This window comes from Oncorhynchus mykiss, chromosome 15 (genome assembly GCF_057628025.1).
Source record: "Oncorhynchus mykiss isolate SJ-2025 chromosome 15, ASM5762802v1, whole genome shotgun sequence".
Classification (NCBI taxonomy): Eukaryota; Metazoa; Chordata; class Actinopteri; order Salmoniformes; family Salmonidae; genus Oncorhynchus; species Oncorhynchus mykiss.
The window spans coordinates 65775001-65789363 of record NC_143036.1 but is presented as its reverse complement, the minus strand read 5'-3'; the positions used below and the strand labels follow the sequence as shown (position 1 = coordinate 65789363).

Here is a 14363-nt window from a genome sequence, read left to right as displayed (position 1 = left end):
TTTAAACATCCCAAGGAGCACTGTGCAAGCGATAATATTGAAATGGAAGGAGTATCAGACCACTGCAAATCTACCAAGACCTGGCCGTCCCTCTAAACTTTCAGCTCATACAAGGAGAAGACTGATCAGAGATGCAGCCAAGAGGCCCATGATCACTCTGGATGAACTGCAGAGATCTACAGCTGAGGTGGGAGACTCTGTCCATAGGACAACAATCAGTCGTATATTGCACAAATCTGGCCTTTATGGAAGAGTGGCAAGAAGAAAGCCATTTCTTAAAGATATCCATAAAAAGTGTCGTTTAAAGTTTGCCACAAGCCACCTGGGAGACACACCAAACATGTGGAAGAAGGTGCTCTGGTCAGATGAAACCAAAATTGAACTTTTTGGCAACAATGCAAAACGTTATGTTTGGAGTAAAAGCAACACAGCTGAACACACCATCCCCACTGTCAAACATGGTGGTGGCAGCATCATGGTTTGGGCCTGCTTTTCTTCAGCAGGGACAGGGTAGATGGTTAAAATTGATGGGAAGATGGATGGAGCCAAATACAGGACCATTCTGGAAGAAAACCTGATGGAGTCTGCAAAAGACCTGAGACTGGGACGGAGATTTGTCTTCCAACAAGACAATGATCCAAAACATAAAGCAAAATCTACAATGGAATGGTTCAAAAATAAACATATCCAGGTGTTAGAATGGCCAAGTCAAAGTCCAGACCTGAATCCAATCGAGAATCTGTGGAAAGAATTGAAAACTGCTGTTCACAAATGCTCTCCATCCAACCTCACTGAGCTCGAGCTGTTTTGCAAGGAGGAATGGGAAAAAATGTCAGTCTCTCGATGTGCAAAACTGATAGAGACATACCCAAAGCGACTTACAGCTGTAATCGCTTGATTTGTTAAAAAAGTTTGAAATATCCAATAAATGTCATTCCACTTCATGATTGTGTCCCACTTGTTGTTGATTCTTCACAAAAAAATACAGTTTTATATCTTTATGTTTGAAGCCTGAAATGTGGCAAAAGGTCGCAAAGTTCAAGGGGGCCGAATACTTTCACAAGGCACTGTAAATCCTAATTCATTATTAATTCAAACGATGGGCTTTAATGTAATTATGTTACTAAGTACTAACACACACAAACTGCTTTTTACCCCACCATCTGTGGGACTGTATGTCCATGTCGAAGCACAGATCTGACAGTGTGGCTTTTGGGGGGGGGGAGGGTGAAGAGAGAGAGGGCAGGGGTGAAGAGAGCGAGGGCAGGGGTGAAGAGAGAGAGGGGAGGGGTGAAGAGAGAGGGGAGGGGTGAAGAGAGAGAGGGGAGGGGTGAAGAGAGAGGGGAGGGGTGAAGAGAGAGAGGGGAGGGGTGAAGAGAGAGAGGGCAGGGGTGAAGAGAGAGGGAGGGGAGGGGTGAAGAGAGAGGGGAGGGGTGAAGAGAGAGGGGAGGGGTGAAGAGAGAGAGGGGAGGGGTGAAGAGCGAGAGGGGCGGGGTGAAGAGCGAGAGGGGCGGGGTGAAGAGCGAGAGGGGCGGGGTGAATAGAGATAGGGTGTATGAACTCAGGAACACCCCGTACTACTCTCATCCTTGTCCCTCTCTGTTCCCCATCAATTATTCACTTATTTCAATAACCACATCATTCCACCCCCCCCCCCCCCACACACACACACACACACACACACACCTGCTCCGACCGCCCTCACAAAGACACACGCTGTGCGTTGCTGTGCTCTGCTAATATTGCCGCAAAACCATATTCAGAAAGAGGTTGAGTAGAAGGAAGATTGTCCTTAGATACTGTACCAACTCATTTAAAACACAGGAGACAGGCTTGAAACATTCATTACAAGGAGGGAGTGTATCTTGAGCTAAAGAGACAGTCAGATTTACTGGAGCAACATCTGCAGGAGGGAAGAGAACTGTTACAAAGCTGAAGCCTGGTTTCACCCTGACTACCATGTGATGCTAAATGCATCAAACAGGGATCATTTCTATATTTTGAAAGTTACATATCTTGAAAACTTGATTGCTAACAAAATGAAACGAATACAAAAAGAGGAGGGAGGAGTTTTTCTTTCAGGCTGAGGTGACCTTTAGCTCACCTCTCTTACCTCCCTCTACAGGAGAACATGTTGTATTGAAGGAGAAATGCAGAGTGACCTCCCCAACAACAAACCAACAGAATAAAAGCTAACCTACGAAACCATTCCTCACCCCCCTCCCAACCCATACCCCTAACTCCACAGTGACCCCTAGACCGCTGACCTGGGAGTTGACGTCCATGCCGGCCTCCAGCAGGGTGTGCACGGCTGAGTGGTGCCCATTGCGGGCGGCCAGGTGCAGGGGCGTGTGGCGCCTTGTCCCGTGGCTGCTCATCAGGTTGGGGTGGGCGGTCACCAACATACAGACCACCTGGGAAGAGAGGGAAGGGAGGAGAGGGGAGGAGAGAGGAGAGGCGAGGAGAGAGGGGAGGAGAGAGGGGAGGAGAGGGGAGGAGAGGGGAGGAGAGAGGAGGCGAGAGGAGGCGAGGAGAGGAGAGAGGAGGAGAGAGGAGGAGAAGAGGAGAGAGGGGAGGAGAAAGGGGAGAAGAGGGGAGGAGAGGAGAGGAGGAGAAAGGAGGAGAGGAGGAGAGGAGGAGAGAGGGGGAGGAGAGGGAGGAGAGGAGAGGAGGAGAGAGGAGGAGAGGAGGAGAGAGGGAGAAGAGGAGAGAGGAGGAGAGAGGGGAGAAAGAGAGGAGGAGAGGAGGAGAGAGGTGGAGAGAGGATGAGAGGAGGAGAGAGGAGGAGAGGAGGAGAGAGGGAGAAGAGGAGAGAGGAGGAGAGAGGAGGAGGAGAGGAGGAGAGAGGAGGAGAGGAGGAGAAGAGGAGAAGAGGAGGAGAGCGGAGGAGAGGAGGAGAAGAGGAGAGAGGAGGAGAGAGGGAGGAGAGAGGAGGGAGAGGAGGAGAGAGGAGAGAGGAGGAGAGAGGGGGAGAGGAGGAGAGAGGAGGAGAGAGGGGGGAGAGAGGGGGAGAGGAGGAGAGGAGGAGAAGAGGAGGAGAGGAGAGGAGGAGAGAGGAGAAGAGGAGGAGAGGAGGAGAGAGGAGGATAGAGTGGAGGAGAGAGGATGAGAGGAGGAGAGAGGGGAGAAGAGGGGAAGAGAGGGGGAGAGAGGGGAAGAGAGGGGGAGAGAGGGGAGAGAGGGGGAGAGGAGGAGAGAGGGGGAGAGAGGAGGAGAGGAGGAGAGAGGAGGAGAGAGGAGGAGGAGAGGAGGAGAAGAGGAGGAGAGGAGGAGAGAGGAGGAGAGGAGAGGAGGAGAGGAGGAGAAGAGGAGGAGAGGAGAGGAGGAGAGGAGGAGAGGAGGAGAGGAGGAGAGAGGAGGAGAGAGAGGAGGAGAGAGGGAGGATAGGGGAGGAGAGGGGAGGAGAGGGGAGGAGAGAGGGGAGGAGAGAGAGGAGGAGAGAGGGGAGGATAGGGAGGAGAGAGGAGGATAGGGAGGAGAGGGAGGAGAGAGGGAGGAGAGAGGGAGGAGAGAGGGTTCAAGCCCAGAGGACAGGAGTTCTAAGTTCTAAATGTGGAGTTATTTGATACAGGCCCTTGTCCGTTACTACAGTATTACATACAACATTGTTTTCAGACCGTCAGGACCACAAGCCAAGTCAGGACACCTGCTCGTCATTTCAAAATCATAGTCATTTTGGAGTTGGTCCCCCCTTTGGTGCAATAACAGCCTCCACTCTTCTGGGAAGGCTTTCCACTAGATGTTGGAACATTGCTGCGTGGACTTGCTTCGTTTCAGCCACTAGCGCATTAGTGATGTCGCGCACTGATGTTGGGCGATTAGGCCTGGCTCGCAGTCTGCGTTCCAAAGCTGATTGATGGGGTCGATGGGGTTGAGATCAGAGCTCTGTGGAGACCAGTCAAGTTCTTACACACCAATCGACAAACCATTTCTGTATGGACCAAGCTTTGTGCACGGGGGTATTGTCATGCTGAAACAGGAAAGGGCCTTCCCCAAACTGCCACAAAGTTGGAAGCACAGAATCGCAAAGAATGTCATTGTATACTGTAACGTTAAGATTTCCTTTCACTGGAACTAAAGTCTTAGCCCAAACCATGAAAAACAACCCCAGACCATTATTCCTCCTCCACCAAACTTTACAGTTGGCACTATGCATTGGGCCAGATAGTGTTCTCCTGGAATCCACCAAACCTAGATTTGTCAGTCGGACTGCCAGATGGTGAAGTATAATTAATCACTCCAGAGAACGCGTATCCACTGCTCCAGAGTCCAGTGGCGGTGAGCTTCACACCACTCCAGCTGACCCCTGGCATTGCGCGTAGTAATCTTAGGCTTATGTGCGGCTGCTCGGGCATGGAAACCCATTTCATGAAACTCCCGACAAACAGCTCTTGTGCTGACATTGCTTCCAGAGGCAGTTTGAACTCGGTGGTGTTTCAACCGAGGACAGACGATTTTTAACGTGGTACACGCTTCAGCACTTGGTGGTCCCATTCTGTGAAATTGTGTGGCCTACCACTTTGCATCTGAGCCGTTGTTGCTCCTAGACTTTTCCACTTCACAATAACAGCACTTATAGTTGACTGGGGCAAAATTTGATTAACTGACTTGTTGGATAGGTCACATCCTATGACAGCACCATGTTGAGTCACTGAACTCTTCAGTAAGGCCATTCTACTGCCAATGTGTGACTATGGAGATTGCATGGCTGTGTGCTCAATTACTTACACCCGTCAGCAACGAGTGTGGCTGAAACAGCCGAATCCACTAACTTGAAGGGGTGTCCACATACTTTTGTATATATTGTGTATTTTGTAGTAGTCCTGAACTAGCACAACTAATGAAACTAGTCAAAGTCTCTCTCTCCCTCTCTCAACCCCCTCTCTCTCACTACCAAATGCATTTATAAAAGCCTTGAAAAATATCACAAATTGGTTTTACAGTAACCCGGCCTAGACCACAGTAGAGAAAGCAGAATCAGAGGCAGAGGCACATTGGTCTGTAGAAGGAAGAAACCTTGCTCAGGTCCATCCTCGCCATGGAAGTCGTCCGTAGAGTGCAGCCAGGTCCAGGGGCGTCTCGTCGTGGCTATTCCTCATGGTGGGGTCTGTCAGCTCCTGCAGTAGAATAGACACCACCTCAGAGTGGCCGTACTGGGCCGCACAGTGCAGCGCCGTCTCCCTCTCATGGTTCTGTGTACAGGGGAACAACAGTCTGAGTAAAAAAACAATGTATCGCTTCACAATATGGATCCATCTATTATGTTGACCTCATGGATTGTCAGTCTTTGCATCAACAGCTCCATCTACTGTGTGGGACAAACTCTAGTGTCACCAGTTGACCAGAGGACTCTTCTGAATCTCCAGGGCAGTGTTCTTCTCTTCAACCCAATTCATCTGTCCCAGAACTGCCCAAGGTAGCCTTCTATCCCCCCGCTGTCCGTCTATGGTCAAGTGAAGCCTTCTACTGCCTTGTTAACAGTCTATGGTCAGTGTAGCCTTCTACCCCCCCTGTTAACAGTCTATGGTCAGTGTAGCCTTCTATCCCCCATGCTGTCCGTCTATGGTCAGTGTAGCCTTCTATCCCCACCTGCTAACAGTCTATGGTCAATGAAGCCTTCTATCCCCCCCTGTTAACAGTCTTATGGTCAGTGAAGCCTTCTACCCCCCCTGTTAACAGTCTATGGTCAGTGTAGCCTTCTACCCCCCCTGTTAACAGTCTATGGTCAGTGTAGCCTTCTATCCCCCATGCTGTCAGTCTATGGTCAGTGTAGCCTTCTATCCCCCACCTGCTAACAGTCTATGGTCAATGAAGCCTTCTATCCCCCCCTGCTAACAGTCTTATGGTCAATGAAGCCTTGATCCCCCTGTTAACAGTCTATGGTCAGTGTAGCCTTGATCCCCCTGTTAAGTCTATGGTCAGTGTAGCCTTCTATCCCCCCTGCTGTCCGTCTATGGTCAGTGTAGCCTTCTATCCCCCCTGTTAACAGTCTATGGTCAGTGAAGCCTTCTATCCCCCCTGCTGTCCGTCTATGGTCAGTGTAGCCTTCTATCCCCCCTGTTAACAGTCTATGGTCAGTGAAGCCTTCTATCCCCCCTGCTGTCCGTCTATGGTCAGTGTAGCCTTCTACCCCCCCCTGTTAACAGTCTATGGTCAGTGTAGCCTTCTACCCCCCCCTGTTAACAGTCTATGGTCAGTGAAGCCTTCTATCCCCCCTGCTGTCCGTCTATGGTCAGTGTAGCCTCTCACCCCCCCCTGTTAACAGTCTATGGTCAGTGTAGCCTTCTCACCCCCCTGTTAACAGTCTATGGTCAGTGTAGCCTTCTACCCCCCCTGTTAACAGTATATGGTCAGTGTAGCCTTCATCCCCCCTGCTGTCCATCTATGGTCAGTGTAGCCTTGACCCCCCCTGTTAACTAGTCTATGGTCAGTGTAGCCTTCTATCCCCCATGCTGTCCGTCTATGGTCAGTGTAGCCTTCTATCCCCCCCTGCTGTCCGTCTATGGTCAGTGTAGCCTTCTACCCCCCCCCTGTTAACAGTCTATGGTCAGTGTAGCCTTCTACCCCCCCCTGTTAACAGTCTATGGTCAGTGTAGCCTTCTACCCCCCCGTTAACAGTATATGGTCAGTGTAGCCTTCTACCCCCCCGTTAACAGTATATGGTCAGTGAAGCCTTCTACCCCCCCCCCCCCCAATAACAGTCTATGGTCAGTGTAGCCTTCTATCCCCCCCTGTTAACAGTCTATGGTCAGGGTAGCCTTCTATCCCCCTGTTAACAGTCTATGGTCAGTGTAGCCTTCTATCCCCCTGCTAACAGTCTATGGTCAGTGTAGCCTTCTATCCCCCTGCTGTCTGTCTATGGTCAGTGTAGCCTTATATCCCCCCTGTTAACAGTCTATGGTCAGTGTAGCCTTCTATCCCCCCTGATAACAGTCTATGGTCAGTGTAGCCTTCTATCCCCCCCCCCCTGCTGTCTGTCTATGGTCAGTGTAGCCTTCTATCCCCCCGTTAACAGTATATGGTCAGTGTAGCCTTCTATCCCCCTGCTGTCCGTCTATGGTCAGTGAAGCCTTCTATCCCCCTGCTGTCCGTCTATGGTAAATGAAGCCTTCTATCCCCCTGCTGTCCGTCTATGGTCAGTGTAGCCTTCTATCCCCCCCCCCCCCTGTTAAGAGTATATGGTCAGTGTAGCCTTCTATCCCCCCTGCTGTCCGTCTATGGTCAATGTAGCCTTCTATCCCCCCCCCCTGCTAACAGTCTATGGTCAGTGTAGCCTTCTATCCCCCCTGCTAACAGTCTATGGTCAGTGAAACCTTCTATCCCCCCTGCTAACAGTCTATGGTCAGTGAAGCCTTCTATCCGCCCGGTTAACAGTCTATGGTCAGTGTAGCCTTCTATCCTCCCTGCTAACAGTCTATGGTCAGTGTTGCCTTCTATCCCTCTGTTAACAGTCTATGGTCAGGGGAGCCTTCTATCCTCCCCTGTTAACAGTCTATGGTTAGTGTAGCCTTCTATCCCCCCTGTTAACAGTCTATGGTCAGTGTAGCCTTCTATCCCCCCTGTTAACAGTCTATGGTCAGTGTAACCTTCTATCCCCCCTGATAACAGTCTATGGTCAGTGTAGCCTTCTACCCCCCCTCTAAACAGTCTATGGTCAGTGTAGCCTTCTATCCCCCCTGATAACAGTCTATGGTCAGTGTAGCCTTCTATCCCCCCTGATAACAGTCTATGGTCAGTGTAGCCTTCTATCCCCCCTGTTAACAGTCTATGGTTAGTGTAGCCTTCTATCCCCCCTGTTAACAGGCTATGGTCAGTGTAGCCTTCTAACCCCTTGTTAACAGTCTATGGTCAGTGTAGCCTTCTATCCCCCTGCTGTCCGTCTATGGTCAGTGTAGCTTTCTATCCCCCCTGTTAACAGTCTATGGTCAGTGTAGCCTTCTATCCCCCTGTTAACAGTCTATGGTCAGTGTAACCTTCTATCCCCCCCTGATAACAGTCTATGGTCAGTGTAGCCTTCTACCCCCCTTCTAAACAGTCTATGGTCAGTGTAGCCTTCTATCCCCCCTGATAACAGTCTATGGTCAGTGTAGCCTTCTATCCCCCTGATAACAGTCTATGGTCAGTGCAGCCTTCTATCCCCCCTGCTAACAGTCTATGGTCAGTATAGCCTTCTATCCCCCCCTGTTAACAGTCTATGGTCAGTGTAGCCTTCTATCCCCCCTGTTAACAGGCTATGGTCAGTGTAGCCTTCTAACCCCTTGTTAACAGTCTATGGTCAGTGTAGCCTTCTATCCCCCTGCTGTCCGTCTATGGTCAGTGTAGCCTTCTATCCCCCTGCTGTCCGTCTATGGTCAGTGTAGCTTTCTATCCCCCCTGTTAACAGTCTATGGTCAGTGTAGCCTTCTATCCCCCTGTTAACAGTCTATGGTCAGTGTAGCCTTCTATACCCCCTGATAACAGTCTATGGTTAGAGTAGCCTTCTATCCCCCCTGCTGGCCGTCTATGGTCAGTGTAGCTTTCTATCCCCCCCTGATAACAGTCTATGGTCAGTGTAGCTTTCTATCCCCCTGTTAACAGTCTATGGTCAGTGTAGCCTTCTATCCCCCCTGCTAACAGTCTATGGTCAGGGGAGCCTTCTATCCACCCTGTTAACAGTCTATGGTTAGTGTAGCCTTCTATCCCCCCTGTTAACAGTCTATGGTCAGTGTAGCCTTCTATCCCCCCTGTTAACAGTCTATGGTCAGTGTAGCCTTCTATCCCCCCTGTTAACAGTTTATGGTTAGTGTAGCCTTCTATCCCCCTGCTAACAGTCTATGGTCAGTGTAGCCTTCTATCCCCCCTATTAACAGTCCATGGTCAGTGAAGCCTTCTATCCCCCCTGTTAACAGTCTATGGTCAGTGAAGCCTTCTATCCGCCCTGTTAACAGTCTATGGTCAGTGTAGCCTTCTATCCCTCTGTTAATAGTCTATGGTCAGGGGAGCCTTTTATCCTCCCCTGTTAACAGTCTATGGTTAGTGTAGCCTTCTATCCTCCCTGATAACAGTCTATGGTCAGTGTAGCCTTCTACCCCCCCCCCCCCCCCTCTAAACAGTCTATGGTCAGTGTAGCCTTCTATCCCCCCTGATAACATTCTATGGTCAGTGTAGCCTTCTATCCCCCCTGTTTAACAGTCTACGGTCAGTGTAGCCTTCTATCCCCCCCTGTTAACAGTCTATGGTCAGTGAAGCCTTCTACCCCCCCTGTTAACAGTCTATGGTCAGTGTAGCCTTCTACCCCCCCTGTTAACAGTCTATGGTCAGTGTAGCCTTCTATCCCCCATGCTGTCAGTCTATGGTCAGTGTAGCCTTCTATCCCCACCTGCTAACAGTCTATGGTCAATGAAGCCTTCTATCCCCCCCTGCTAACAGTCTATGGTCAATGAAGCCTTCTATCCCCCTGTTAACAGTCTATGGTCAGTGTAGCCTTCTATCCCCCCTGTTAAGTCTATGGTCAGTGTAGCCTTCTATCCCCCCTGCTGTCCGTCTATGGTCAGTGTAGCCTTCTATCCCCCCTGTTAACAGTCTATGGTCAGTGAAGCCTTCTATCCCCCCTGCTGTCCGTCTATGGTCAGTGTAGCCTTCTATCCCCCCTGTTAACAGTCTATGGTCAGTGAAGCCTTCTATCCCCCCTGCTGTCCGTCTATGGTCAGTGTAGCCTTCTACCCCCCCTGTTAACAGTCTATGGTCAGTGTAGCCTTCTACCCCCCCCTGTTAACAGTCTATGGTCAGTGAAGCCCTTCTATCCCCCCTGCTGTCCGTCTATGGTCAGTGTAGCCTTCTACCCCCCCCTGTTAACAGTCTATGGTCAGTGTAGCCTTCTACCCCCCCCTGTTAACAGTCTATGGTCAGTGTAGCCTTCTACCCCCCTGTTAACAGTATATGGTCAGTGTAGCCTTCTATCCCCCCTGCTGTCATCTATGGTCAGTGTAGCCTTCTACCCCCCCTGTTAACAGTCTATGGTCAGTGTAGCCTTCTATCCCCCATGCTGTCCGTCTATGGTCAGTGTAGCCTTCTATCCCCCCTGCTGTCCGTCTATGGTCAGTGTAGCCTTCTACCCCCCCCTGTTAACAGTCTATGGTCAGTGTAGCCTTCTACCCCCCCCTGTTAACAGTCTATGGTCAGTGTAGCCTTCTACCCCCCCGTTAACAGTATATGGTCAGTGTAGCCTTCTACCCCCCCGTTAACAGTATATGGTCAGTGAAGCCTATCCCCCCCCCCCCCCCCAATAACAGTCTATGGTCAGTGTAGCCTTCTATCCCCCCTGTTAACAGTCTATGGTCAGGGTAGCCTTCCTATCCCCCCTGTTAACAGTCTATGGTCAGTGTAGCCTTCTATCCCCCTGCTAACAGTCTATGGTCAGTGTAGCCTTCTATCCCCCCTGCTGTCTGTCTATGGTCAGTGTAGCCTTATATCCCCCCTGTTAACAGTCTATGGTCAGTGTAGCCTTCTATCCCCCCTGATAACAGTCTATGGTCAGTGTAGCCTTCTATCCCCCCCCCCCTGCTGTCTGTCTATGGTCAGTGTAGCCTTCTATCCCCCGTTAACAGTATATGGTCAGTGTAGCCTTCTATCCCCCTGCTGTCCGTCTATGGTCAGTGAAGCCTTCTATCCCCCCTGCTGTCCGTCTATGGTAAATGAAGCCTTCTATCCCCCCTGCTGTCCGTCTATGGTCAGTGTAGCCTTCTATCCCCCCCCCCCCTGTTAAGAGTATATGGTCAGTGTAGCCTTCTATCCCCCTGCTGTCCGTCTATGGTCAATGTAGCCTTCTATCCCCCCCCCTGCTAACAGTCTATGGTCAGTGTAGCCTTCTATCCCCCCTGCTAACAGTCTATGGTCAGTGAAACCTTCTATCCCCCCTGCTAACAGTCTATGGTCAGTGAAGCCTTCTATCCGCCCGGTTAACAGTCTATGGTCAGTGTAGCCTTCTATCCTCCCTGTTAACAGTCTATGGTCAGTGTAGCCTTCTACCCCCCCTGTTAACAGTATATGGTCAGTGTAGCCTTCTATCCCCCCTGCTGTCCATCTATGGTCAGTGTAGCCTTCTACCCCCCCTGTTAACAGTCTATGGTCAGTGTAGCCTTCTATCCCCCATGCTGTCCGTCTATGGTCAGTGTAGCCTTCTATCCCCCCTGCTGTCCGTCTATGGTCAGTGTAGCCTTCTACCCCCCCTGTTAACAGTCTATGGTCAGTGTAGCCTTCTACCCCCCCCTGTTAACAGTCTATGGTCAGTGTAGCCTTCTACCCCCCGTTAACAGTATATGGTCAGTGTAGCCTTCTACCCCCCCGTTAACAGTATATGGTCAGTGAAGCCTATCCCCCCCCCCCCCCCCAATAACAGTCTATGGTCAGTGTAGCCTTCTATCCCCCCCCTGTTAACAGTCTATGGTCAGGGTAGCCTTCTATCCCCCCTGTTAACAGTCTATGGTCAGTGTAGCCTTCTATCCCCCTGCTAACAGTCTATGGTCAGTGTAGCCTTCTATCCCCCCTGCTGTCTGTCTATGGTCAGTGTAGCCTTATATCCCCCTGTTAACAGTCTATGGTCAGTGTAGCCTTCTATCCCCCCTGATAACAGTCTATGGTCAGTGTAGCCTTCTATCCCCCCCCCTGCTGTCTGTCTATGGTCAGTGTAGCCTTCTATCCCCCCGTTAACAGTATATGGTCAGTGTAGCCTTCTATCCCCCCTGCTGTCCGTCTATGGTCAGTGAAGCCTTCTATCCCCCCTGCTGTCCGTCTATGGTAAATGAAGCCTTCTATCCCCCCTGCTGTCCGTCTATGTCAGTGTAGCCTTCTATCCCCCCCCCCCCTGTTAAGAGTATATGGTCAGTGTAGCCTTCTATCCCCCCTGCTGTCCGTCTATGGTCAATGTAGCCTTCTATCCCCCCCCCCTGCTAACAGTCTATGGTCAGTGTAGCCTTCTATCCCCCTGCTAACAGTCTATGGTCAGTGAAACCTTCTATCCCCCCTGCTAACAGTCTATGGTCAGTGAAGCCTTCTATCCGCCCGGTTAACAGTCTATGGTCAGTGTAGCCTTCTATCCTCCCTGCTAACAGTCTATGGTCAGTGTTGCCTTCTATCCCTCTGTTAACAGTCTATGGTCAGGGGAGCCTTCTATCCTCCCCTGTTAACAGTCTATGGTTAGTGTAGCCTTCTATCCCCCCTGTTAACAGTCTATGGTCAGTGTAGCCTTCTATCCCCCCTGTTAACAGTCTATGGTCAGTGTAACCTTCTATCCCCCCTGATAACAGTCTATGGTCAGTGTAGCCTTCTACCCCCCCTCTAAACAGTCTATGGTCAGTGTAGCCTTCTATCCCCCCTGATAACAGTCTATGGTCAGTGTAGCCTTCTATCCCCCCTGATAACAGTCTATGGTCAGTGTAGCCTTCTATCCCCCCTGTTAACAGTCTATGGTTAGTGTAGCCTTCTATCCCCCCTGTTAACAGGCTATGGTCAGTGTAGCCTTCTAACCCCTTGTTAACAGTCTATGGTCAGTGTAGCCTTCAATCCCCCTGCTGTCCGTCTATGGTCAGTGTAGCTTTCTATCCCCCCTGTTAACAGTCTATGGTCAGTGTAGCCTTCTATCCCCCTGTTAACAGTCTATGGTCAGTGTAACCTTCTATCCCCCCCTGATAACAGTCTATGGTCAGTGTAGCCTTCTACCCCCCTTCTAAACAGTCTATGGTCAGTGTAGCCTTCTATCCCCCCTGATAACAGTCTATGGTCAGTGTAGCCTTCTATCCCCCCTGATAACAGTCTATGGTCAGTGTAGCCTTCTATCCCCCTGTTAACAGTCTATGGTCAGTGTAGCCTTCTATCCCCCCTGTTAACAGGCTATGGTCAGTGTAGCCTTCTAACCCCTTGTTAACAGTCTATGGTCAGTGTAGCCTTCTATCCCCCCTGCTGTCCGTCTATGGTCAGTGTAGCCTTCTATCCCCCCTGCTGTCCGTCTATGGTCAGTGTAGCTTTCTATCCCCCCTGTTAACAGTCTATGGTCAGTGTAGCCTTCTATCCCCCTGTTAACAGTCTATGGTCAGTGTAGCCTTCTATACCCCCTGATAACAGTCTATGGTTAGAGTAGCCTTCTATCCCCCCTGCTGGCCGTCTATGGTCAGTGTAGCTTTCTATCCCCCCCTGATAACAGTCTATGGTCAGTGTAGCTTTCTATCCCCCTGTTAACAGTCTATGGTCAGGGGAGCCTTCTATCCACCCCTGTTAACAGTCTATGGTTAGTGTAGCCTTCTATCCCCCCTGTTAACAGTCTATGGTCAGTGTAGCCTTCTATCCCCCCTGTTAACAGTCTATGGTCAGTGTAGCCTTCTATCCCCCCTGTTAACAGTTTATGGTTAGTGTAGCCTTCTATCCCCCCTGCTAACAGTCTATGGTCAGTGTAGCCTTCTATCCCCCCTATTAACAGTCCATGGTCAGTGAAGCCTTCTATCCCCCCTGTTAACAGTCTATGGTCAGTGAAGCCTTCTATCCGCCCTGTTAACAGTCTATGGTCAGTGTAGCCTTCTATCCCTCTGTTAATAGTCTATGGTCAGGGGAGCCTTTTATCCTCCCCTGTTAACAGTCTATGGTTAGTGTAGCCTTCTATCCTCCCTGATAACAGTCTATGGTCAGTGTAGCCTTCTACCCCCCCCCCCCCCCCCCTCTAAACAGTCTATGGTCAGTGTAGCCTTCTATCCCCCCTGATAACATTCTATGGTCAGTGTAGCCTTCTATCCCCCCTGTTAACAGTCTACGGTCAGTGTAGCCTTCTATCCCCCCCTGTTAACAGTCTATGGTTAGTGTAGCCTTCTCTCCCCCCTGTTAACAGGCTATGGTCAGTGTAGCCTTCTATCCCCCTGTTAATAGTCTATGGTCAGTGTAGTCTTCTATCCCCCCTGATAACAGTCTATGGTCAGTGTAGCCTTCTATCCCCCTGTTAACAGTCTATGGTCAGTGTAGCCTTCTATCCCCCCTGTTAACAGTCTATGGTTAGTGTAGCCTTCTCTCCCCCCTGTTAACAGGCTATGGTCAGTGTAGCCTTCTATCCCCCTGCTAACAGTCTATGGTCAGTGTAGCCTTCTATCCCCCCTGTTAACAGTCTATGGTCAGTGTAGCCTTCTATCCCCCCTGATAACAGTCTATGGTCAGTGTAGCCTTCTATCCCCCCTGTTAACAGTCTATGGTCAGTGTAGCCTTCTATCCCCCCTGATAACAGTCTATGGTCAGTGTAGCCTTCTATCCCCCTGTTAACAGTCTATGGTCAGTGTAGCCTTCTATCCCCCCTGATAACAGTCTATGGTCAGTGTAGCCTTCTATCCCCCCTGTTAACAGTCTATGGT

At 50.5% G+C, this 14363-nt stretch overlaps 1 protein-coding gene across 8 annotated transcripts in view; it reads right to left on the bottom strand.

Moving 5' to 3' along the window:
• The window catches only part of LOC110490567 (ankyrin repeat and sterile alpha motif domain-containing protein 1B), a 352871-nt gene that overhangs the window by 239458 nt on the left and 99050 nt on the right, over positions 1-14363 (bottom strand). For 5 of the 8 annotated variants that reach the window (XM_036944931.2, XM_090200859.1, XM_090200860.1 and 2 more), the window contains exon 1: positions 2268-2411. In XM_036944931.2, coding sequence (XP_036800826.2) covers positions 2268-2405 — 138 coding nt within the window. In that variant the 5' untranslated portion in view covers positions 2406-2411. Of the gene's footprint in view, positions 1-2267; positions 2419-5043; positions 5193-14363 lie in introns of those variants that run through there. The other 3 variants (XM_090200869.1, XM_090200870.1, XM_090200871.1) reach the window with 1 other exon arrangement.